The sequence below is a fragment of the Jaculus jaculus genome, chromosome 11 (genome assembly GCF_020740685.1).
Source record: "Jaculus jaculus isolate mJacJac1 chromosome 11, mJacJac1.mat.Y.cur, whole genome shotgun sequence".
Classification (NCBI taxonomy): domain Eukaryota; kingdom Metazoa; phylum Chordata; class Mammalia; order Rodentia; family Dipodidae; genus Jaculus; species Jaculus jaculus.
The window spans coordinates 109346316-109372733 of NC_059112.1; the positions used below are offsets into that span (position 1 = coordinate 109346316).

The window sequence follows — 26418 nt, forward strand, 5'->3', positions numbered from 1 at the left end:
GAATTTTCAGTTCAAGGTTGTTTAGGCTTTTTCTTATTTATATGTTTTTTATTTCACTCTACCTCTACCACACTATTTCTAAGCCTTTTTTTTTTTCATGTTTTTCTTTTACCTGACACTTCCTACTCCTTTACCTTGAATCTTCAGGAAGTATTTTGTTTGTTTGTTTTTTGTGTCTTTTTTAAATAGACAAGTTCCATAATTGTAAACAATATCCCATGGTAGTTCCCTCCCTCCCCCACTTTCCCCTTTGAAACTCCACTCTCCATCATATCCCCTTCCCCTTTCAATCATTCTCTTTTGTTTTGATGTCATGATCTTTTCCTCCAATTATGATGGTCTTGTGTAGGTAGTGTCAGGCACTGTGAGGTCATGGATCCAGGCCCTTTTGTGTCTGGAGGAGCACGTTGTAAGGAGTCCTACCCTTCCTTTGGCTCTTACATTCTTTCTGCCACCTCTTCTGCATTGGGCTCTAAGCCTTGGAAGGTGTGATTGAGATGTTTCAGTGCTGAGCACTCCTCTGTCACTTCTTCTCAGCACCATGGTGCCTTATGAGTCATCCCAAGGTCACCACCATCTGAAAAGAGAAGGTTCTCTACCAAAAGTGAGAGTAGCATTAATATTATATGGGTATGAACATTAAGAGAAGTGCTTACTGGGCAGTTTGGTGAGCATAGTATATACATTTAGCCAGACACCCGCAGACATTATACCCCTAGAGCTCATGACTACCCCTATTGTAGGTTTTCAATATCAGGGATGTGTTTCCCCCCCATGGAGTGGGCCTCCAGTCCAATTAGAGGGCAATTGGTTTCCACCATAACAGACATGCCACTATTGCACCCATTGGCTCATTTGGGCTGGCTGACCAAATTTAAGACTTGCAGTGTCCACTGTTGAGTATCTCCACTGGTGATTTCTCTCTCTCCCATTGAACTGCATATAGTGTGGCTTTTTCCAGCTTTCTGTCAGCTGGTCTACATGGAGGAGGTTTTCAGCTCAGTTTCAGCAGGATTTCTCAGTGACCTTGCAGCCCAAGTATGTGGAGTCATCAGCAATAGGGTCTTACCATCTATTCCTTGTGGGAAACAAAGGGCCTTGGCAATGGCCTGTAATGTTTTAGGGGCATCAGGGACCTCCCTAGCCAACAGGGAATTTGTATTTTCTTTCTGGCTTTACTTCTTGAAAACTCAGAACTCTTGTATCTTGAAGTTTGTATAATCTTATTTCTTTTTAAAACATTTTTTCTGGGCTGGAGAGATGGCTTAGCGGTTAAGCGCTCGCCTGTGAAGCCTATGGACCCCGGTTCGAGGCTCAGTTCCCCAGGTCCCACGTTAGCCAGATGCACGAGGGGGCGCACGCGTCTGGAGTTCGTTTGCAGAGGCTGGAAGCCCTGGCGCGCCCATTCTCTCTCTCTCTCCCTCTATCTGTCTTTCTCTCTGTGTCTGTCGCTCTCAAATAAATAAACAAAAAAATTTTAAAAAAACAAAACATTTTTTCTTTATGAAGTAATAATTCTCTAAAGTATGCAATTCCATGGTTTTTAGGGTATTCAAGAGTTACACATCCATCACAATCTAATTTGACAGGTTAATCACCCCCCCCCCCCCCCAGAAGTAACCCTGTTTCCATTAGCAGTTGTCACCAGCAGGCTTGACTCACGCTCCATGAAGCCTTGGTGTCTCCCTGACTCCGCAGCAGTGCCCTGGGCCTCTGTTTCTCTTGCTGGTCGCAGAAACCCATGGTATAAATGCTTTGATCCCTTCTGAGCATCCTGCCGGCTTGAGTTTGGCACCTGTTACTTCCCTCCCCTTGGAGATCCTGTCACTTCTACTTTACTGCCATCCCTTGTTGCCCACCTGTCATTCTCCCGTTACTCGTGACCTCCTCTGATTTACTCACTGAATTACTCCACAGTGCTCATTTAGTGCCCACGGCAGCCTTTATAAGGTGGCACAATTACCATCTTATAGTACTTCCCCTTCAGAGATGAGATAACTGAGGTTGAGTGTTGACTCTGTTTTCTGTCTTTAATCCTTAGTACTAACCCTCAGTAAGGACCTCAGTAAGGACGTGTTGAATTTGTCAGGTAAATTAATGAACAAATGATCAAATGAATGGGTGGAATAGAATTAGGCAAGCTGTTTATTCGTAGGTGTGCTCAATATGATATTCCAGAGCACCTAGACCTGGGGCCTCAGTGCAGGGTCCTGGTATAAAACCATAGCTCAGGGGTTGTTGTGGGGACGTGGCGTCTGCAGCTTGTTACCACTGGCCTCATGGAGTTAACGTGCAGCAGTGTAGTTTAGACTGGCCAGTGCAGGTGTTAGCAGAGGACAGCGGAGCATGCCATGAGAGCTGTCCTGTCACCCACGAGTGTAGCCATGGTAGCAGCATGCCCACCAATGCCTGGTAGAAGTGGGAAGCTGGATATAGAAAGTGTCTGCTTAGGGTTGTAGACATGGCTCAGCAGTAAATGGTGATTGCCTGCAAAGTCTGATTGATGGCCTGAGTTCAGTTCACCAGTACCCATGTAAAGCCAGCTGGACAAAATGACACATGCATCTGGAGAGTTCATTTGCAGTAGCAAGAGGCCCTGGTGCACACCTTTAATCCCAGCACTCAGAAGGCAGAGGTAGGAGGATTGCTGGGAGTTCAAGGCCAGCTGAGACTACATAGTGAATTCCAGGTCAAGACCTGGGCTGGCCAAGACCCAACCTCAAAAATAAAAAAGGGGGGGCTGGCATGGTGGCACACACCTTTGATCCCAGCCTCAGGAGGCAGAGGTAGGAGGATTGCTGAGTTCAAGGCCACCCTGAGACTACATAGTGAATTCTGGGTCAGCCTGGGCTAGAGTGAGACTTTACCTTGGAAAAACAAAAACAAAGAGAGAGAGAGAGAGAAAAAAAACATTTTTTTAAAAAAAGAATGGGGCTGGGGAAAAAAAAAAAAAGAAAAGAAAGAATGGGGCTGAGGAAATGGTTTAGTGGTTAAGGTATTTGCCTGTGAAGCCAAAGGACCACGGTTCAATTCCCCAGGACCCACATAAGCCAGATGCACAAGGGGGCACATGCACAAGGGGGCACATGCATCTGGAGTTCATTTGCAGTGGCTGGAGGCCCTGACGTGCCCATTCTCTCTCTCTCAAATAAATAATACATTTATAAAGTAGAAGAGGGAGAGGAAGGGGAAGACAGAGAGAGAGAGAGAGAGAGAGAGAGAGAGAGAGAGAGAGAAAGGGAGAGAACTTGCATAAGCAAGCTAATCCTTATTTCCATTAGGCTGAAATTTTAATCAAGGCCAAGTTAAATAGGCCCGGTGCCCACCCTTTCTTTCACAGTGTTGGTTAAATCTATCCATATTTTGTTGTTTTGACACCAGTTGTTTTCAAAAGAATTTAAATCTTACCAACAGCCACTTTCTGTTGTAACCTGTGATTTATCATCAAATACTAGACCAGTAAATCATTCCCAAGAAATCATTTGTTTCACATAGGAATTGAAGAATTTAGACGTGTGCAGGGTTATTATTATTTTTTTTTGCAGGGCGTTTTTAATGGTAAGAGATGAAAATGTGCATATTTTCACTAAAACGTTTGCTCTTAAGTAAAGACTATAATTAATTACAAGAAATCCCATCTGTAAATTGGAAGACCCTGGCTATTTGAGAGGCTAGGCATGCTTCTAATCCTCATTTCCTATCAACTAACTGAATTTTGAGTTTAAATAATTTTCATGCTATTGGTCACTTCAAATCTGCTCATGAGAAACAATGCAAAGCGAGGTGAAGAGACGTTTTTAGAATGCTGTGAACCAGACCAGGCTGATGGGCTCTTGTGTGTTTACTGTTGTGTGATGTCAGCTGGCAAGCGCCTCCTGTGTTTTCTTAACCCCCAGTTAAAAGCATTCTGCCTCACTGACAGCCTGTGCTCAGAATCTTGGTGACCAAGGATCTTTCACTCTGAAACAAGAGCCCACAGAAAAAATGACAGGACAGAAGATGCTATAATCGTCTTTATTTTCCAAACGGAGTTTGTCACATCACACTCAGTTTCCCCAAATTGATCATCAGTGTGAGGAATAGTTTCTGTTCTCAGAGAATTGATTGTATAGAGTCATCCTTAGACATCCTTGGGGAATTGGTTCTATACTTTACTGCGGATACCAAAAATTTGAGGATGCTCATATCCTTTATATAAAAAGGTGTATTTTTATGTCACCTGCACACATTCTCCTCCTATAGGCTTTAAATTACCTCTAGATCATTTGTAATCTAGTCCAGGGTAAATGCTGTGTAAATATTTGATTAATGCAGCATTATTGGGGAGCAGAGTCAAGTAAAAAGTACATATATTCAAAAGAGACACTTTTTTTTAGTGTCTCACTCTATCTCGGACTGACCTAGAACTCATTCCGTAGTCCAGATTGTCCTTGAATTCACAATAATCCTCCTACTTCAGCCTACCAAATGCTGGTGTTAAAGGTGTGTGCTTCCACATCCAACAGATGCAATTGTTTTCCAGATATGTTTGATACACAGTTAATTGAACCCATACATTAGGAGTGTTCAGCATTTCGACTTTGCAATATGATGTTTGTCATCTACAGGTTTTTCGGGCTGCATTAATAGCTGTCCTGAGATGCAGGTGGCCTGTAGGTCACAGGGAAGAATATGCCTGTCATGGATAAGGAATCCACAGATGAGGAGGGTTGGCCTAGTTAAGAACACTTAGGGAAAGCTAGCCTGGTGAAGCAGGTCTGTAATCCTAGCTACTTGGGAGGCTGAGGCAGGAGGATCAGAAATTGAAGGCCTGCCCTAGACTACAGAATGAGTTTGAGGCCAACCTGAGCAACTTATTGAGACCCTGTTTCAAAACTAAAAAAAAAAAAAAAAGGTCAATATAAAAAGAGGTCTAATGGTATAACTCAGTGGTAAAGCACTTGCCCAGCATGCATGAAGCCCTGGGTTTCATCCCCAGTATTACACACACACACACACACACACACACACACACACACACACAGAGAGAGAGGGGGGGGGAGAAAAGAAAGAAAGAGAGGGAGGAAGGGAGAAAAAGGTAGAATATGAAATACTTAAGGAGGTAAACCACTTTAATCCCATATAATTGCACATAATTGCAGGCAAATTCTTGTACCAGAGGGGACACAATAAGAAAGGCCTTCCTTCTTTACAGCCTTGTGAAACTAAGCTGGTGAAAGGCACCAGTGGAGACTGGGAGGCTGAGTGGTCCAAGTGCTTGCTCACAAAGCCGCTGGCCAGGTTAAATTCCCCAGCACCCACATAAAGCCAGAGGAAAAAGTGGTGCAAGCATCTGGTATTCCATTTGTACTGACTAGAGATCCTGACACACTCATGTGCATGTACACACACACACACACACACACATTTTCCTTTAAAGAAAGGAAGTTAGAGCTGGAGAGATGGCTCAGTGGTTAAGGTGCTAGCCTACAAAGCCTAACAACCCAGGTTTGATCCCCCAGCACCCATGTAAAGTAATATGCACAAAGTGGCACCTGTGTCCAAAGTTCATTTGCAGTGGCCCATTCTCTGTCTCTCTTCTCTCTTTCTCTGGCCGTAAATAAATAAATGAAAATATTTTTCAAAAAAAGGAAGTTGCCAGGCATAGTGGTGCATGCCTTTAATCCTAGCACTTGGGAGGCAGAGGTAGGAGGATTGCTATGAATTTGAGGCCACCCTGAGACTCCATAGTGAATTCCAGGTCAGCCTGGGCTACAGTGAGACCCTAACTCAAAAAAAAAAAAAAAAGGAAGTTGACCAGGCATGGTGGCAAACACAGCACCCAGGAGGCAGAGGTATGAGGATCACTGTGAGTTCAAAGCCAGCCTGGAACTACAGAGTGAATTTCAAATCAGCCTGAGCTAGATTGAGAATCTACTTCAAAAAATCAGGAAAAAAAAAAAAAGACCGGGGAGAAGCCATCAGTGTTGGTGAGGTCAAGAACCAGTTACCATGAAATATGTCATTACTCACTTGTGTATGTTGTACTTAGCAAAATAAGTCAGTTAGCTGGCCCTCTGCTCCAGATGAGCCGTTCTTGTGACATCAGATCATAGAGTCCACCCGTGTGGTGACTCATTAAATCAGTAAGTCTCAAGGCTTCCCCTAGGCTCCAGCTCGGTGACACCGTCCTGATACCCTTCTTAAGGTGTGTTCTGTTGGGGGCCGAGCTCTATCTTATTGCATGCTGAGATGTTGCAAAGTCACAAAATTTGACTCTCCGTATTGAAGCAGACATTCAGAGGTCGTCTTTTTAAATTGTATTTGCTAAACTTCTTTGCTGTGGACACCTGGGCAGCTGTGACCTTTGTAACACAAGCAGTGTTGTCACCACAGCGTGGCCGTCAGAACTCTCCACAGAAGCACCCACGGCAGAAATGGATTAGGAGCGGTTACTGGTTTCGCAGCCCTGCACATGCTCTGGAACGTAGCGGGGGTAAGACAAGGGCTCATGGCAGCAAGCAGTCACACGTCTTGTTGATGCCAGCAGCTCCCGTCACCAGGCGTGTACTGGGCACGAGGTGCTGCCCAGAGGCCTGTGTGTGAAGCGTGGCAGCTTCCTGTCAGTCCTCTGGGGTGACCCTGTTCCCACAGACAAGGTTTGCCCGTCGTCCACGGAGCCCGGTCCCCACAGTGAGCGCTTTCCAGATGCTACGCAACCCTTACCCATTGCATTGAGCGCCTGCCACAGAAGCAGTCTTTCCCAGCTCCCTTTCCACACGCTGTGCCTGGCTTTTCCACCCGCTCCCTGGCTGCTCCCGAGCCTCAGGCCACTCCTTGCTTGCTCCTCTCCCTGCTTCACAGCGGCCTGTGGTGACAGAGGTGGGCGGGCAGCTGCAGAACTGCCGCTCCCCACCCCCAGCCCCTGTCAGATCCTCACACACTCTGTCTCAGCTGTGCTAAGCTCAGCACCATCCCTTTCCCTACGCCTGCCAAAGGCTGTTTTATTGGAGGGACCCCCATGGACCCTTCTAGAAACATACACTCTCTGGGGATGGCTGTCCCAGCCCTTGACCTGGGCTGGCCTCACTTACAGAACATGTCATACACCAGGCCTTCTGTCTTGGACCGGTTGTGCTGCCGTGACAGAATGCCACATGCTGGGTAGTTTATAAAGAAGAGAAGTTTGTAGCTGGGCGTGGTGGTGCACGCCTTTAATCCCAGCACTCGGGAGGCAGAGGTAGGAGGATCACCGTGAGTTCAAGGCCACCCTGAGACTACATAGTGAATTCCAGGTCATCTTGAGCCAGAGTGAAACCCTACGTCAAAAAAAAAAAAAAAAAGAAGAGAAGTTTGTGTCTTTTGGTCCCGAAGGCTGGTAAGTTCAAGATCAAGGCACCAGTGCAGACCCATCTGGTGAGGGCTGTAACCGCCTGAGGGGAAGAGCTGTCTTCACAGAGCATAAGGTCAATTCCTCATGGAGCCTCTCTTATTTTTTAAAAACTTTTTAAAAAGTTTTTTTGTTGTTTATTTTTATTTATTTATTTGACAATGACAGAGAGAGAAAGAGGCAGAGAGAGAGAGAGAGAGAGAATGGATGCACCAGGGCCTCCAGCCGCTGCAAATGAACTCCAGATGCATGTGCCCCCTTGTGCATCTTGCTAACATGGGTCCTGGGGAATTGAGCCTCAAAACGGGGTCCTTAGGCTTCACAGGCAAGCACTTAACCACTAAGCCATCTCTCCAGCCCTATTTTTTAAAACTTATAAAAAAAACTTTTTATTAATAACCTCCATATAGACAAAATACCAGGATCATAATCCCCTCCCACCACCCTTCCTTTCCTCCCCTCCCCACTCCTCCCTGCACTGAATTGGTTCTTTCCAACTAGTCTGTCTTCTATTTGGATGTCATCATTTTTTTCCTTCCTAACATGCAGGTCTTGTGTAGATAGCATCAGCCCCTGTGAAGTCATGAATCCCGTAACCACATTCTGTCTGCAAGACAGTCTTGCAAAGCACCCTCTCTTCTTTCTATCTTCTCTTCTGCAATGGATCCTGAGCCTTGCCGTGTGTGGTACAGGTTCACACTTAGTGTTAAACACTCTACTGTCACTGCTTCTTAGTAGCACTTTGTTGAGGTTGAGTCTCCCCAGAAAACTGAAGCCTTTTTATAGGACCTTAGTCTCATCCACGAGAGAGAAGCCCTCTTGGCCTCACCATAGCTTGCACCTGTCCCTTGGCAGCCCTTCAGTTTTAGAGGGGACACATTCAAACCACGGTACCTTTCTTCCCAAGTTCTTTACAAGGCGCCTCTCCCAGGCCTTATAGAGCACCCATATGTCCTCACTCTGCTCCGTGGCAGCCTGGCCACCACCACGCCTGCCTGTTGCCTGGGCCCCTCTTCAGGTGGGGGGCTCCGCATAGGTGGTGACCACGGCTGAGCCACTCCCGTTCTCCCTGTACCCCTCACTGCACATGGTGGACTAGACACGCTTAACACATGACTTCCCAGTAACCAAGAAGGACCAACTTCGGGGATGTGTGTGCAGAGGCGTGTCCTGGGGCTGTGACACAGAGACGGGCAGCTGCCACTTGGTGTTGCTGTCAACCTTAGGGTCACGCGGTGGTCCGCAGGCTCCACCTGCCTCCAGGGGAAGCTGCCGTACTTGCTTTTGCAGTCCCAGGGCTGCAGGGAGCCGACGGGCGGTTACATGGTTAAGGCACCCTGCCTGGGCTTGAGGTCACCCTCGCATTGGGATCGCCTCTTCTAATTGTCAGGGAGGGTGTTAATAGATCAGAATCAGGGTCGGGAGCCAGCCGTTAGTCTGCTGCACTGCCATCGCAGAGGAGTCATGGGCCCCTGGCAAGGAGAAGTTTTTAAGACTCATTTTAGCCCCCGAAGGTATAAAATATACAGCTATTCTTCAGAGAAAACATGAGACAAATAAATGATGCATCTTGGAGGCAAACGGTCTCCCCAAGGCTACATCTGCCAGAGAAGACAGGAAGGCAGTCATAAACTGTGACACACTCACATTTCCAACTTCCGCCTTTCAGGAGTGCGTCCTCCACCCACAGACAGCGAGACGGAGCTGTGTCTCAGCCAACGGCAGTTTCAATCTGTGCTGATTGTAACTTTTATCCATCATAGGTTTGAAGACATACCTGATATCGGGCCAGAGAGCCAAGGAGTCTCACTGCAGCTGTGCAGAGGCCTTGCTTTCTGGCTTTGAGGGCATTGACGGCTCACAGGCGACCTCAGGCCCTAGGGGACAGGGGACAGCATCGTCAGGGAGTGTCAGTGACTTGGCGCAGACTGTCAAAACCTTTGATAACCTTAAGGTTAGTTTTTTTTTCTCTCTTCTACAACTTTGTATTAATTCTACAATAGAACACGTGAACTAAGAAACAGCCTGTGTCAAACAACTTGGAATGCTCTTCAGTTTGGTTTTTGTAATTTTTAACTTTAGTATGAAGGTAGCCACATTTTGCATTTTTAATATCCTTGCTTTTTGACATCTTATGCATCTCCATTTCCTGCCTGCATTGCATAAAGACGATTCTTTCTTGAGTTTGTTTTCTTTTCCTGTGATGTGTGGTATCTTTTGGGACCTCATAAAGTTAATGATAAATGCCATTAAAGGTAATTTCCCTTGCATCGTGCTTGGAGAGCTAGATTCTATTTTCTTTCAGAGACCACTTTCTTAAATACTCCTGTGTCTCTTGAAATCCACAATTTGGTTATTACTTTAAATTATGTTGGTGTGGGTGAAAAACAGTGCATATTGCTCAGAACATTCTGGTATTTCATTACTAGAACAGAGATCTCCTGGTGGTGGTCTATTTCTGGACTGATACTACGTTATCATAAAATATCCAGGAGTGAACATGCTTGACCTTGGGTATAGAGAACCAGCCTTGTTGTGAGATGTCCCTCAGTTCTCACGCTGGATTTACTTCCCCCACTGGTACCTTCTGTTGATTTTTACAGTTTAAATACTTGCTCTTTCCGTTTTTAAAGAGAGAGCGAGACGCCGTGTTAGGATGATGGCCTGTTGCAGCAGCTTTCAGCCGGTAGGACTCACCTGTGTTTGTAGCAGATCTGAAAGCTAGCTGTGCGTCCCATAAGCTTAATGGGCTTCCTAGGCCAAATTGTGGCGGTTCATGTCTATAATCCCAGCACTCAGGATACCGAGACAGGATGATTGCTGTCAGCGTGAAGCCAGCCTGGGCTACAAAGTGAGACCCTGACTTTAAAAAGCCAAAAACAGAGGGCGGGTGTGGTGTCGCACACCTTTAATCCCAGCACTCGGGAGGCGGAGGTAGGAGGATCGCCGTGAGTTCGAGGCCACCCTGAGACTCCATAGTGAATTCCAGATCAGCCTGAGCTAGAGCAAGACCCTATCTCGAGATACTCTCCCTCCCGAAAAAAAAAATAAAAGCCAAAACTCAAGCCAGTCTTTACAGCGTGGCAGTCGGCTGGTGGTTCCGGTCAGGCAGGATCCTTCGTGCCCGTCACCCCCTACTTCCGAGTGAAACTGCATTACCGAGCTCTGGCTTACTGAGAGCACACAAGTGTTGCTGTCTCTGCTGTGCTGTGTTAATTTCGCGTAGCCTTTCAACCTTGACCACTAGAAACTTGGGTCTGCTCACCCTGAGTCGTGGGGCTGCTCTGTACTCATGTAGACGGCCCGCCCTGCCTCCGGCCTCTGTCAGACACATCCCCTCCCGGCTGCGCTAATCAGAAATGCCCCGCATTGCCCAGGGTCAGCGGGGTAGGGATGGGGGTTCTCCAGGATGGCAGGGTGAGATGCCCATACCCTCCCTACACAACGCCTGCCTGCCTTAGAGGGCCCCCCTCACCTGAGCTCCTGGTTGACCACATCAGTGGGAGGCCCTTACCTTTCTCGTTGCTACTGAACGCAGACAGGGAGGAGTGCAAAGCCGAGGCTTTCCAAACATGGTTTTCGTGACATGAGGAAAAATAACTTCCTACAGGCTTCAACCTGAGCCTTGTTTCAGGTAGAGACCCAGAGCCTAAAGCTCAGCATAAATGACTTGGGTTTGTCTGCTGCGTTACATTGTATGCTTAGCCTTGTGTTTGTGCCTGTCTGCGGACGCAGTGACTGAGTTCACCATGTCACACTTGCAGCTTAGCGACAGCCATGCTCTGCTAAAATGCCGTAAGGTTTTCTCTCATCCTGAAAGATCATTTTATTCTAGTGGTAGGGATGTGTTGTACTCTGGAGACACAATGACTTAGCATATTCTGCTGCCATGTATACGTCTTCAAAATAATATGAGTTTGCTGAAAACAGAGCCCAGGATCTGTCAAGTTGACTGTGTTGCCAAACAAAATTTGAGGAAAAAAAAAAAAAAAAAAGATCCTGTGTTTCTTCCAGGAGGAAAGGAAGACAAATTGGATCATGAAGTATAATTTCTGGGATATTTGGATGGAGTTGGGTAGATGAATAGGATGCCTCAGACCAGAGCTGTCCCAGAACATTGGGATTATTTGGATTCTAAAGTGGGGTAGGGCTGTGAAGATGGCTTAGCAGCTAAGATGCTTGTCTGCCGAGCCAAAGGTCTCAGGTTCGGTTCTCCAGAGCCCACATAAGTAGATGCACAAGTGGGCACGTGCATCTGGAGTTTGTTTGCAGTGGCTAGAGGCCCTGGTATGCCCATTCTCCCTCTCGTCCTCCTTCCTCCCCTCCCCCCATGAATAAATAAAAATAAGTAGGGGTATAAGGAACATGAAGAGATGCAGAAAAGCCACCACCAGGAGATCTGACTGTCTTGTGACCCTGGGATCAGAAGAAAACAGGCGTCCAATTCCACATCATCACTAGCGTTGGGTCTCCGTGCTCTGCGACCCTAATCTGAGCGAGAGGCAGAATAGTGAGTGTGCTCTCGAGGCGGCATAGATTATAATCTGGCCTGTCAGGTCTTCCCTCAAGTAAGAGGTTTTGAGCCATAAAATGCACTTGCCTGCTCTTCGTGCTGTAATTACTACCAGAAAGTGATAGGGAAGCCCTAGGTTAAGGGCTCTGGCCTTGGGTCATGGGTCTGCGTGAACCCTTCCAGTCCTGGTCTTGGCTTCTTGAGGGGACCAGCTGTGAGAATTCTTCGTCAGGAGGTCCCTGTTGTTAATTAACTCTGCAAGAAACTGTCAGAGGGCTGGAGAGATGGCTTAGCGGTTAAGCTGTGAAGCCTAAGGACCCCGGTTCGAGGCTCATCCCCAGGACCCACATTAGCCAGATGCACAAGGGGGCGCACATGTTTGTTTGCAGTGGCTGGAAGCCCTAGTGCGCCCATTCTCTCTCTCTTTCTCTCTCTCTCTGACTCTTTCTCTCTGTCTGTTGCTCTCAAATAAATAAATAAAATAAACAAAAAAATTTTTTTTAAAAAGAAAGAAGCTGTCAGAGCCTGGGCAGTTCTGCTCTGTGCCTGAGTATGTGAGAACGGCCCCAGGGTTGAGGCAAGGCCCTCTGCGTCGCCCCGACTGGCAGTTCTCCTTTCTCAGCCAACCAAGTGCTGGACCCCCAGGCAGGTGCCGTGTGCCACCGTGTCCACCTTGAGGGAGGTTCTCAAGCTTTCTGTGGTGGATTGTTGCCGTAGAGCGGGCTTCTCTGTGCTGGTCACGATGGGACATCAGAACCCAGCATCGTGGCCTGGCGGATGTGGCATTAGCTGCGGAGCAGGTATCTGTTGCCCACTCTGTCATGAGAGCTGGCGATGGATGGATTTGACACACAGCAAAGCAAATAGCTTTCTAAAGGCAACTTTATGAGAAGAAAGATGAAAACCAAAGCTGAATGCTCCTTTTTTGTTTGTATGCTTGTTGGCTTTGTGAGGCCAGGGTCTCACTCTAGCCCAGGCTGCCCTGGAGTTCATTATGTCGTCTCAGGCTGGCCTCGAACTCACGGCGATCCTCCTACCTCTGCCTCCCGAGTGCTGAGATTGAAGGCGTGCGCCACCATGCCCTACTCAAAAATGAGTGTTTTTAATCACATTTGTCTTGGTCAGTGATCCGTCAGAGCTACAAACTATGGTAGTCTATGTCTGAAAAACCTCCTAGGAGCATATCTGCCTGACCAGCTTGTTTGAATTGCCTTTATCTGGTCTACAGAGTGCTGGAGCTCCGTGTTCACTGGGTGCTTCTGCCCGCTCTCACCAGCTGCCGTGGAGCTCCCATGAAGCTGCCTCTTAACATTCGTCCTTCCCCCAGGAACAGGGACAGCCCCCCGTGACTTCAAGTCACGCTGAGTAAATGTCTCTTCTTTGTTGTCTGTATGTAATGTCTTGTTTGTGGTTTGGTTTTGAGACAAGGTCTCTCAGCCTATGCCAGCCTTGGACGCACAGCAGTCCTCCTGCTTCAGCCTCCCAAGTGCTGGGGTTATAGGAATGCAGCACCATGCCTGGCTCATAAAACCATTAGGAATAGGCTCACCGAGATCTTCTGAAGGAGTAAAGGGCCTTTTAGTGCATTATGCAGATCGAAAAGGACAGGTCCATGCTTCACACACCCATTCACGTAGGTAAAGCTGTTACTGAGCTGACAACCGTGATGGCTGTGCACGCCTGCGATGTATCAAGATCCAGTGACGTACACATGTCAAAGAAGTGAGTGGATTATATCTTAGTAAAGCTGTTTTTTAAAAAGAAAGAGTGCTGGGATGGAGAGATGGCTCAGTGGTTGTAATGGTTTGATTCAGGTGTTCCCCATAAATTTCTGTGTTCTGAAAGCTAGGTCCCCAGCTGATGGCAATTTGGGAATTGGATTCTTCTGAAGGCCGTATATTGCTGAGGGCAGGCTTATGGGTATTATGCCAGCTTCCTCTTGCCAGCTTGGCACACTTTCCTGATACTGTTGTCCATCTGATGTTGGCCAGGAGGTGATGTCTACCCTCTGCTCATGCCATCATTTCCCCCTGCCATTATGGAGCTTCCCCTCGAGTCTGTAAGCCAAAATAAAGCCCATTTTCCCACAAGCTGCTATTGGTCAGGTGTTTTCTGCCAGCAATGCGAACCTGAACTATAACAGTAGCTAAGGCACTTGCTTGCAATGCCTGATGGCCGGGGTTCCATTCCCCAGTACTCACATAAAGCCTGATGCACAAAGTAGCACATATGCATCTGGAGTTAGTTTTCAGTAGCTTGAGGCCCTGGTGTGACCATTCATTCTTTCTCTCTCTCTCTCCCTCCCCCTCTCTCTTTCCCTCCCTCTCTCCATCTCTATCTTTCTCTCTGTGTTTGCAAATAAATATAAACAAACAGTGCTAGGGATATACCTCAGTTGGCAGAGTGTTTGCCTAGCATGTGCCATGCCCTGGGCTCCATCCCCAGCACCGCACAAACATATATGGAGACATATGCTTGTGATCCAGCACTTTGGAAGCTAAGGCAATAGGATCACTCTAAGTTCAAGGCCAGCCTGGGCTTCATAGTGAGGCTCTGTCTCAAAGAATTAAATTAAATTAAATAATGAATGTAAGTAAATAGTGGTAACCTGCTGACTCTGAAATGCTAAATATCAAGTGTTGTATTTATGAGTTTTTAAGAGGAGGTCTAATTTAGCTCAGGCTGGCCTTGAACTCCCAGTATAGCAGAAGATGGGCTTGAACTGATTCTCCTGTCTCTGCCTAAGATTAGAGAACATACCACTACACCCAGTAAGAGTGTTTTTTTTTTCCCACTTTGTAGTGATTACACCCAGAGCCTCATACATACTAGTGCTTATTTTTTAAGAAAAGGGCTTTTCAAATTGCTCCTATAGTTGTAGTGTGTCTCTTTTAGTGAGGAGAAAGCACATCAAACACAAACTTACAACTGTCCCTCACTGAAAATCCCAGGTCGTAGGTGTAGCAGAATGGGAGCAAAATCGCCATGTGGGGCTGGAGGGATGGCTGAGTGGTGAAGGTGCTTGCCTGCAAAGCCTAAGGACCCAGGTTCGATTCTCCAGGTCCCATATAAGCCAGATGCACAAAGTGCTGCATGAGTCTTGAGTTTGTTTGCAATGGCCCTGGCACACTCATATTCTCACTCTCTCTCTAATAAATCAATTAAAACTTAAAAAGTAAATAAATAAAAGTCACCACATCATGGCCCTCACATGGTGGCGCTCACAGTGATGATTGCTGCAGGAACACGGAATCAGTGGGTAAAAGTTTAAGGAGACACAGGATGTTTGCAGAGCCTCAAAGCCTGTTGAGGGCCAACTAGTTACAAAGGGACGAGCAGGAGCTTTGCGATGGGCAGACCCACCGGAGCCCTTCTAGACTGGACGCAGAGTGAGTACTGTTGTTGAACCACAGCCCCGACTCCATGCGCTGACAGGGGCATCTCACCCTGGCCACATTCTTTCTTCCCTCCAGATCCCAGACCTCACTCAGTGTGTTGGTAAGAAAGCATCAGGCAGAAGACCCAAATTCTAGGATGTTCCTCAAAAAACAGCCTAGATGCTTCACCACTTCAAGGTCATGAGAGACACAGGAAAGTGAGCCGTCACACACTAGAGGGTACAAAGGAGACACAACAGAGAGCTCAGTGCCACTTTGGGCCCTGGATGGGATCCAAGAACCAGAAGGGACAGCCTGGGAAGCGAGACATTGGCTGAGGCTGGTGGCTCAGTTACTACCGTGTTAGTGTCTGCGTTTGATGACTGCACAGCGTGTGCATATGGTGACGCGTGTCCAGCGCCTTTCTGGGCTGTCCTTCGCTCCTCCCCTTTGTCTCCCTCTCACCTCCCTTCATTTCTGAGCTGGGTCCTCACTGTGTATCTCAGGCTGACCTTGAACTCTCCGCAATCCTCCTGCTTCAACCTCCTAACTACTGAGATTACAGCCCTGGGCCACCACCACAGCCGCCTCTCTTTCCCACTCCTTAAGTTACAGTAAAAGAAATTATTATGCGAATTGAGGTGGGAAGATATGTGTAGCATCATTCAGTGGGTTGCCAGGTAATACAGTGTTGCACACAGGTGAAATTTCCCAAGTACCAACTATTTCTCTTACTTTGTTTTTCTGGTGGAATATTTCCATAGAATAGTAAAATTCTTTTTGTCTTACAGTCTACTCAATCTAGTCTATCTATCCTTTTAAATAATTTATTTGGGCTGGAGAGATGGCACAGCAGTTAAGTGCTTGCCTGTGAAGCCTGAGGACCCCAGTTCGAGGCTCAATTCCCCAGGACCCATGTTAGCCAGATGCACAAGGGGGCACATGCATCTGGAGTTCATTTGCAGTGGCTGGAGGTCCTGGCATGCCCATTCTCTCTCTATCTGCCTCTTTCTCTCTCTGTCTGTTACTCTTAAATAAATAAATATTTAATATTTATAAGCAGAGAGAGAGAGAGAGAATGGGCAGGCCAAGGCTTCTAGCTACTACAAAACGAACTCGAAATACATGTGTCACTTTGTGCATCTGGTTTTATGTGGGTACTGGGGAACTGAACCCATGTCTTTAGGCTTTCAAGCAAGTGCCTTAACCACTGAGACATCTCTCCAGGGCCCCCCCTTTTTAAAGACATAACCTAGGTTGGCCTTAAACTCCTGATCCTCCTGCCCCTGTTCCCAAGTGCTGAAAGTATAAGTGTGCCAACATGCCTGGATGAATCTAATCTATTCTTGACTTGGATTTTTGTTACCAACCTCTGTTTTTAAGCACAGGCATGATATAGAGCTGAGCAATCAGACGAGTTCGGGGTTCTTTGATTCTGTATGATGTGGTTTTTGGGGGCTTTTGTCTGACCTGTAGGTCCTTGTTGTTTTGCCCCTGGTATTCATAGACTGCCTGCTTTCTGTCCTTAAAACAGTTCTGGGATGCCTTTTTTTTTTTTTTCCTGTGGTTATCACTACTCTGTTTTCCTTTAATGTCCTGCTTCTGTTTTCCTCTAATATTTTCTTAGCAGAAATCATCTATTTTGAAGTGTTCAAGCCTGTACTTAATCTGTTTGCTCAAGAGCAAAGCTCTGGCCTGCAGGTAGAATAATTAGCCTAGTGACTTTTGCCCACGTGGAGGGGCCCTGTGCATGGTGGGCAGGATCAAGTGACCTGGACTCACGCTCCCGTCCACTGTTTCTGACTGTGTGTCTCGGGCAAGTCCCTTCTCTCCCCGGCCTCAGTGTCCTCCAGTGCAAAATGGGACTAACCTCTGTGCCTGGGTCATGGGTGCCTCCGAGGAGGAAATGGTGTGAGGAGCTTAGAGGGGAACGAAGTGACTCACTTGAGTTGGTTGTCAAGATGTCATTGCTATCCCCGCCTCCCCTGTCTCTCTCGCCTTCTCCTTAGAGGATGTTTCCCTCTGCCACCAGGGCATTTTGCTAGCTAGTCCTGCTCAGCAGACTGACTAAACCAGCAAAATTAGGACCTCACTGTTGTTTCCTTCCCCAAAGAGGCGTCCCTGCTCCCTCCCGTGACAGTTATGAAAAGGGACAGCTGTTGACTTCAAAATGATTTATCTTGCAATGAGAAATGGCCTTGAAGCAAAGAGCTATCTTACAGTTCCATGCCATGCATTCTGACCAGAATGCCGCGGCTATAGGTATGGAATGTGTTAGAAACGAATGCAAGTGGGCTTACGTGTGTTAGAAAGTGGCTATAATCTTCACTCCAAAGTTCCTATCTTTGGAGGGGGAGGGACATGCATAGTCTAGGAAAAGGCAGAGTGTGCTCTTGGGGACTCTCCAAGGAATCTCAGGTTCCCTAGGCAACAGCCAGCAAACTCCTTGGCCTGTAGGGTGTGCCGCTGAGGGGATCACAGCGCTTTCCTTAGGGTGTATGCGCCAGTAGAGCTGCTCAGAACTGGGGTGACAATCACAGAGGCTTGGGTCATTTCAGGTGACCAGGGTCCCTGGTCCAGGTGCCAGGATGATTCCTGGGCCCTCCTTGTGACAGGAAGGGCAGCCAGAGTGAAGCCAGAGGCCACGCAGTGGTCAAAGGCCAGCAGCCCTAGAGTCTGACCCTTGTGTCCAAGAACCATTGTGTGTTCAAAGGCTCGTTTCCACCTCAGTGTGGTCTTGAGGCTTCCCTGAGACTGACTGTGCGGGGCTACAAACCTAACTGCTGCTCTGTGTCCTTAGCACTCTCATTAAAACAGGGAATTGGGCTGGAGGGATGGCTCAGCAGTTAAGACATTTGCAAAAGCCAAAAGGACGCAGGTTCAATTCTCCAGGACCCATCCATGTTAGCCAGCTGCATGAGGGAATGCACACATCTGGAGTTTGTTTGCAGTGGCTGGAGGCCCCGGCATGCCCATCCTCTCTCTCCCCCTCTTTCTCTGTCAAATGAATAAATAAATAAAATATTTCTTAAAAACAGGGAATTTCTCAAAAGTGCCTGTGGGCCTCGCTGCCCTGCCAGCCATGCCTCCCGCCTTGGGTAGGAAAGGCTCTTGTCTGTGGGAGCTTCTCAGGAGGGTGTCGATGCCTGCAGCTGAGAGGAAGGCATGAACAGTAGACGGGCTGGGAATGGATGTGTCACGGCAGTGTTCGGTGTCCGTGCCTGGCAAAGACCAGGTTGTAAGATGTGGAGAAGCAAACAAACCCCCACACCATTGACGGGTGCGCCGCATGATGCACAGGGGCCTTGCCCTTGGGGCAGGAAGGAGGTTTGAGATAGGAGTGTACCTCTGCTGGGGAAGGGGGCATTCTCTTAGAATTTTTTGTTTGTTTCATTTGTTTTATTTTTTTTTTGTTGTTGTTGTTTTGTTTGTTTTTTGAGGTAGGGTCTCACTTTGGTCCAGGCTGACCTGGAATTAACTCTGTAGTTTCAGGGTGGCCTTGAACTCACGGTGATCCTCCTACCTTTGCCTCCCAAGTGCTGGGATTTAAGGTGTGCGCCACCATGCCCAGCCTGTTTTAAATTTTTAATCAAGAAAATCAGCAGGGCATGGGGGCACATGCTTTTAATCCCAGCACTCGGGAGGCAGAGGTAGGAGGATCACTATGATTTTGAGGCCACGCTGAGACTACATAGAGAATTCCAGGTCAGCCTGGGCTACAGTGAGACCCTACCTCAAAAAAAATAAATAGCAAAATGGGCTGGAGAGATGGCTTAGTGGTTAAGGCACTTGCCTACAAAGCCAAAGCACCCAGGTTCAATTCCCCAGGACCCACATTAGCCAGATGCCCAAGGGGGCGCACGTGTCTGGAGTTTGTTTGCAGTGGCTGGAGGCTCTAGCACTCCCATTCCCCCCCCCCCTTCTCTGTCAGATAAATAAGTTAATAAATAAAAATTAAAGAAATGCACTCATTAATTTTATTTTTAAAAAACAAAGTAAATAAATAAAACAAAAATAAATAAAGAGAACCTCTCAGAGGCAGGCTGCTAAAGGAATAAGAGAGTAGCAGACAGCTGTCTTTCAAAGTGCAGGGTTGTGACCTGTGCTGGGGCCACGCTCCCCTTGGGCAGTCATGCGGGAGCCCGGGGCTGGCGCTGGTTCTGCTGCTACAGGCCGCGCCCCACTCTGCCAGCCCGCGCCCACATCAGCACTCACTCTGTTCTCCCTGAGGGGTCCGGAAGGGCGACCCTTTTTATGAAGTCAGCGCTGCGAGCGGAGCTGCCACGCAGAGGGGCCTGCTCTGAAGCGGGCTGTGGTGGCGCACTCCAGTTACCCCACACTCAGGAGGCGGATGCAGGAGAGTGGCGGGTTCAAGGCCAGGGTGGGTTAGTTAACGAGCGTGAGGGAATTGTAGGTTTTGAGAGTGAAGGAACCTTCTCAGCTAGCTGGGGGCTTACAGTCCCACGTTCTCAGGGTCACTAGAAACTCCTCAAGCCAGTGGCTCTGTTATCTTGCAACTTGCAAAGATATGACAATTGCAGCAAGACATGGTAGTGCATGCCTTTAATCCCAGCACTGGGAGGGGGATTGCTGTGAGTTCGAGGCCAGACTGAGAGGACATGGTGAATTCCAGGTCAGCCTGGGCTAGAGGGAGACCCTACCTCCAAAAACTAATTTGAAAAAATGCAGAAGGGCAAGTCAAGCAGAATTTTGTTTTAGAGAGAAAGCGAAGCAGAAACTCCTAAATAGGGAGGCCTCTAGCAGGCAGCCCACCTGGGACTTGGATCAGAGGTCCTCATCCCCTTAAGGATGTAAATTAGGCACATCAGGGTGGCTTGGGTTGGTTTGAATGTGCACGGGTGGTCCCCCATTGGGGATGTAAATCAGACATCAGCCGAGGGTGGATTGAGTTGATTATTCTGAATATACATGGGGCCTCTTGATTAAAAAAAAAAAAAAAGGAACAAGGGGGCTGAAGAGATGTCTTAGCAGTTAAGGCTCTTGCCTGTGAAGCCTAGGGACCCCTATTTGACTCTACAAATCCCACATAAGCCAGACCAACAAAGGTGAGGCATGTGTAAGATCGTACATGCCCACTAGGTGGTGCAAGCCTCTGGAGTTTGATTGCTATGAGACACTGGTGTGCCAATTCTGTCTTCCTCCCCACAAAAAATTTAAAAAAAAATAAATAAAAGGAACAAGGGGGGGGCTGGAGAGATGGCTTAGCGGTTAAGCGCTTGCCTGTGAAGCCTAAGGACCCCGGTTCGAGGCTCGGTTCCCCAGGTCCCACGTTAGCCAGATGCACGAGGGGGCGCACGCATCTGGAGTTCGTTTGCAGAAGCTAGAAGCCCTGGAGCGCCCATTCTCTCTCTCTCCCTGTATCTGTCTTTCTCTCTGTGTCTGTCGCTCTCAAATAAATAAAAAAAAAAAAAAATATTTAAAAAAAAAATTTTAAAAGGAACAAGGGCACAAGGACTGGTGGTCAGCCAACATCTTGGACAATCATGGTGAGTCAGGGCTTTTTGGAATTCAGCCCCTGACTCTGGTCTCTGGACCTGTGATTAGTGATATTCTTCTTGGGTCTGCAACCTTGACTACCTACCTGCAAATTGGGGCTACTTCACGCCTGATGCCCATCAGGGATGCCCAGGGATAAAGGGAGATAATGTCTCAAAAAGTAAATGTAAAAACAAAATGTAAAAGCTGCTTTTGAAATATTCTGACACATTTTCCATGTATTTGCCCTTATGGTAATTCTTTCAGTAGATGGAACTCTATCTGCAAAGGAATAAACTGAGGCTCTAAGAATTACCAAAACCTGTTAGGTGATGGTAGAGCCAGGATTCACTGTGGCAAGATGATTTCACAGGGCTGGGCTACATCTCTTAAAAGTGACTGGTGCAGGGCACGGTGGCATGTGCACACCTTTAATCCCAGGACTCAGGAGGCAGAGGTAGGAGGCCAGCCTCAAACTACAGAGTGACTTTAGGTCAGCCTGGGCTAGAGACCCTACCTGGAGAACACAACAACAAAAAAGTGACTGTAGAAAGAGCTGCTTGCTGTCTCACTTTGCCTTTCTGAGATTGGTGCAAGTCCCTGGAGCCTAAAGATTTGACTCAGATTAGGGTCTTTCAAACCATAAGGTCAGCCTGTCCCTACATACTCACTAGCATGTGTCCCTCTCTTTCTGGGTCCACTGTTTGATCTCTGAAATGTTGGATGTGCTCCCTGGAAGAGCCAGCCAGACTGCAGCCAGCGCCAGGGCCACTTGATCCCACCACCATCACTTCCTGCCAGGAGCTCCCTTAGGGTCTTCTGGGCCCGTTTACTTCACTCCTCCATTGGAGGCTCAGAGGGTCACTCTGCGCTTACATTGTATTGTGGGTATATGCTTGCATGTGTATATGCCTGCAAGTTTTTTGTTTTTTTTTTTTAATTTTTTTAATTTTTTTGTTTGTTTGTTTGTTTGAGGTATGGTCTCGCTCTAGCCCAGGCTGACCTGGAATTCACTATGGAGTCTCAGGGTGGCCTTGAACTCACGGCAATCCTCCTACCTCTGCCTCCCAAGTGCTGGGATTAAAGGCGTGCGCCACCACGCCCGGCTGCAAGTTTGTTTTTTTAACTTGAGAAGATCAGTGGCCCCACTGGTGAAACGTTTTAAAATAATTTCATTGTAGCTGGGTGTGGTGACACATTCCTATAATTCCAGTATTTAGGAGTTCAAGACTAGCCCCAGCCTTGAAGGCCAGCCTTGTATATAGAAGTCCCTGTCTCCAAAGAAAAGGGGGGGGGGCTCACTGTGTTATTGTATTAATAGCTAGAATAGCTTAGTCCTATCAATGTCAGTTTTTGGAGTACATTCCGACATTACTTAGGAACTTGTATTTGTTCATATGTGCTAGGTAATAAATTTGCTATCGACTTCACCATGCATATTTGCAACTTTCAAATGAAAACGAGGGCTGGAGAGATTGCTCAGTAGTTAAAGACTTGCACAGCCTAACAAGCCACATTCCATTCCCCAGGATCCATGTAAAGCCCAACGCACAAGGTGGCGCATGCATCCGGAGTTTGTTTGCAGTGGCCAGAGGCCCTGGTGCTCCCATTTCTCTCTCCCTCTCTCTCCCTCTCTCTTCTTCTCTCTTCTTCCTCCCTTCCTCCCTCTCTCCCTCCCTTTCCTTCTTTTCTCTCCCTCTCTGTCCCTTTCTCCCCCCCCGCCCCTTCTCTCTTCCTGCTTGCAAATAAATAAATACTGAAGTGAAAAGGAATGTTCACTCTGTATCACATCAGATTCTCAAGCCACACGTCTCCTCTGGGCTCTTTATTCTCCATACAGCATAGGCCTGTGAGTTAACTTGGGGAATGAACAATCCATATTCCTGCCCTTAGGCTGGGAAGTGATACATATTTTAAATTCCCCCAAACATATCTATCCTCCTGTAATTCACTCAGGGTTCCAGGAATTATGCTAGTGGTATACACACTGATTTAATCCTTAAAATACATCTCTAAGAAAAGTGTTTCTTTCCATTTTTATTTTACAGATGAGGAACTGAGGCAAAGTGATTTGAGAGTCACTGGGTTGAGACTTAAATTCTGGAATAAGAGAGATGGCAGCCTTGCTCTTTCTGTGATGCCTGTCAGCACCGAGTCTTGCCTTCTCTTTTCTAGATCAGCTAATTGCTACAAACCGAATTCCTGTGTCTGTCAGTGTGTACCTCTGTGTTCAACATGACTTGTGAAAATAGCTGCCCATCACGGAGGACTCATGAACCTTGCCTTAGTTGCTGTTCAGGAACAATGTGGTGGCCAGTGTGTTTACATGGTCACTTCGTTGAGATATGATTGAGATATGAGATGCCATAAAACCCACCCTTTGACGTGTACAGTTCAGTTGTTTTCGTCATATTTGCAAGGAAGGTAGCATAACCATCACCACAATTACTTCACATGATTTTTAACAGCACCCCTCCAAAAAAGCCTGTCTTAGTCCAGTTAGCTGCTGATAACAAAATAATACACTGGGTGACATAAACAATCATTTCTGAGTCCAGCCAAAATAACTGGTGCCCAGTCAGGGTACATCCTTGTTCACGGAGGGCCCTTCTCACAGGACGGGGTGACATGGGAATTCTTCAGGTCTTTTGTTGTTTTGTTGGGGTGGGGGTCTCTTTTACAAGAGCAGTAATCTCATTCATGAGGGGTCCAACTTCATGACCTAATCATTTTGCAAAGGCTCAACCTCCTAGTACCATCAATGACCTTGGAAATTAGGGTGGGGGTAAAGGGCATCCGTGAGAAAACACTCAGAAAACCCCCTGTCTATAAACAGTCACTCTCTGTCTCCCTCTCGCTCCTGGCAACTGTTAATGTACTTTCTGTCTGTTGCCACCAGTCTGGGCATTCATAGATAGAATCATGTAGCCTTTTTTTCCTTTTTGAGAAAGGGTAGCCTAGAGCTCCTGTATAGACGAAGTTAGTCTTCAACTTCCTCCTGCCTCTGCTTTCCGAGTTTGGGGTTGCAAGTGTATGCCCCACATCTGGCTTTTGTCAGTAAGTGTTCCCTTGTTGAAGCAGGGGTCAGCGCGCCGTTGTTTTCCATGGCATCCTCTCCCACGGGCAGACCGCGGCATGGTGGGTCTGCGCTCTGGCTCTCGTGGGCTGCGGTGCCCTGCGTTCAAGTGTAGGCTTCTGTGTTTCTGTTCCTAGGTCCTCCAGAACCCGAGAGGCTCAGCAGCCCTCCCACTGGCTTTGCAGCATTTCTAGGTAGCGGCATAATGTGCGGACAGTGAGTTGTGTGGACTCCAGGTCGTGATGCCGTTGGCTGAGTGTACTCCTGTGACCTGTGGCTTCTCTTGTCCGTAGACTTGTCCTTCATGTGGAATCACGTTCACGCCCCAACCTGAAGCTGGTGCAGAAGGAGGAGCTCTGCAAAACGGTTGTCAAGACGAGCCTAAGACCAGCACCAAGGTAACAAGCTCATGGCTGTTGTTCCTGTCAGTTCCTCTCCTGGCGCATCCACCTAAGGTGACAGTCTTGTCTCATCAACTTCTTAGTTCTGAGAATTAACTCCTCTTAGGTAATAGTGTTCTATGCCTTCTAGTGTGGGGGTCTTGAACGAGCAAGAACAGGGTGGAGGGGGTGTGGCTCCCTGGGAAGGAGAGCATGCGCTCTGCACGCGCAAGGCCCGGCTTCCTCCTCTAGCACAGCAGACGCTAGAGCAGGCTGGGGAACCAGAGCCAACTGGTGGGCAGCGGAGCTGGACAGGGTTCCCACAGGGCAGCCAGCTCTGAAGCGTGGCAGCCGGTGTGGTCGGAGGAGCTGTGGGCTAGAAGGTGGACTCCGCGTCAGGTAGAATGCACGTGTGCAAAGAGAACGAGGGTGGGCACCTCGGGCGCTAGCAGACAGCAGGCAGGACCAGCAGGAGAGAGGCTGCGGCCCGGCTTTGCACACCAGGGCAGGACTGGAGGGAAGCCTGAGCAGGAGTGCTTCAGGAAGGCCTCTGGAGGGAACTGCTGCCCGGGTCTGGCACTCTACCCACCCCCGTGATCTGCCAAGGGACTCGGGTAGGTTGGTCAGCTCATGCGTCTCGTAGCCTCAGAGGCTTCCAAAACAGAAGCCCTGTTCACCCACCTCCTGAGCCCCAGGGCCGCCTGGGTTGCCTTTGCACAAGCCCTTCCACTTCTTCCCAGGGTCCTCCTAGCCTCGCCCCCTCCCCTCAGCTGCCCGAACATCCAGGCAGGCCATTTCCCGAAGCAGGGCTGCAGGGGAAGCCGCGCAGGGGAGAGTGAAGTGTCAGGTGGGAGCCGGTCTGCACGTGGGGCCTGTGGGCAGGTCAGGCTGCCCGGCGTTCGCGCAGGGGCTCCAGCATGCCAGGGGGCAGGTGGGAACTAGCCCATGCTCCAGGCGGCCCCTTCACTTTCCACGCTCGTTTTCTGTTTGTCTTGAGGCAGGCTTCTGGAGGACCCAGCTCCAAAACCCAGAATGGACTCCTGAGCCCTCCCCCGGAGGAGAAGCTCACCAACAGCCAGACGTCCCTGTGTGAGATCCTGCAGGAGAAGGGGAGGTGGGCCGGCGTGAGCTTGGACCAGTCGGCCCTCCTCCCGCTGAGGTTCAAGAACATCCGTGAGAAGACCGATGCTCATTTTGTGGATGTTATCAAAGAAGACAGGTGAGCATACCAAGGACATTAACCACTGTTTGCTGGTAGTTCCTAAAAGAGCGAGTCACACAGAGCAAGTTTGAATCCTCTGCTGCCAAAATAATTATTTTTTTGGTCTTATGCGTGATCTTCCTATGTGAGGTAGCACCACCGTGACCCTAACCATAAGCTCATTTGCGGTAGCGCGCTCAGAGGTGGCGACTGTCAGAGCCCACCGACAGTGACGACAGGACGGCACTCTGAAATGCTTTCATTTGACGCCTCTCAGCACAGCAGAACAGATTCCCTCTCCTAGGGCAGAACTGCTGCCTGGTCCTAGATACGAGTACTGTGTGTCCAAAAGCAAACGCTGGCATCATGTGTAGGGATGGTGGAGGATGGCCACTTAACGGGTCTGAGCACGGAGGACTGCGCCACAGGCCCGGTTCTGGAAGGGGCAGCTGGGTGGCACCTGTCACATGTGCCCAGTGAGTGGCAGTTGGGTGGCTGCTGGTGATCTTCCCTGGCCGAGGCTGTGCTGTGCGTTGATCAGTCACACCCGTTGTGTCTTCTAGCCTGATGAAAGATTATTTTTTCAAGCCGCCCATCAATCAGTTCAGCCTGAACTTCCTGGACTGGGAGCTGGAGCGGTCGTACAGGAGCAGCTACCAGGAGGAGGTACGTTTTCAGGACACAGGCCTGTGTGCCCAAGGGGCCCGCGTGGATTTTGTTCTTTACCACGTGACCCACAAGTGAAGGCTGTGCTGAGTTCCAACAGTCAGGGACGCCCTAGTTGCAACTGTATGTGAATTTATCTTCGCAAGGGAGCAAAATCCAAAGCTTACTGTGATCCTTTATCGTGAAGCCAAGCCTCATCCTCACCAGACCTCCTCCTCTGCAGATGGTGGCTGCTTTCATGCATGCCCTGGCCATGCCTCTCTGGGTTCTTGAATGACACTTTTCTCCCCTTAACACCGTCCCCTTTGTCCCTCTGCACTGGGCCCATGAGCTCAGGAGG

The 26418-nt window shown here is 48.3% G+C and overlaps 1 protein-coding gene across 2 annotated transcripts in view; it reads left to right on the forward strand.

Moving 5' to 3' along the window:
* The window catches only part of Adcy9 (adenylate cyclase 9), a 132725-nt gene that overhangs the window by 81170 nt on the left and 25137 nt on the right, over positions 1 to 26418 (forward strand). Inside the window, exons 3-6 of one of the 2 annotated variants that reach the window (XM_045161575.1) lie at positions 9133 to 9323; positions 24125 to 24286; positions 25213 to 25430; positions 25976 to 26078. In XM_045161575.1, coding sequence (XP_045017510.1) covers positions 9133 to 9323; positions 24125 to 24286; positions 25213 to 25430; positions 25976 to 26078 — 674 coding nt within the window. The remainder of the gene's footprint in view (positions 1 to 9132; positions 9324 to 24124; positions 24287 to 25212; positions 25431 to 25975; positions 26079 to 26418) is intronic. The other variant, XM_045161576.1, reaches the window with a different exon arrangement.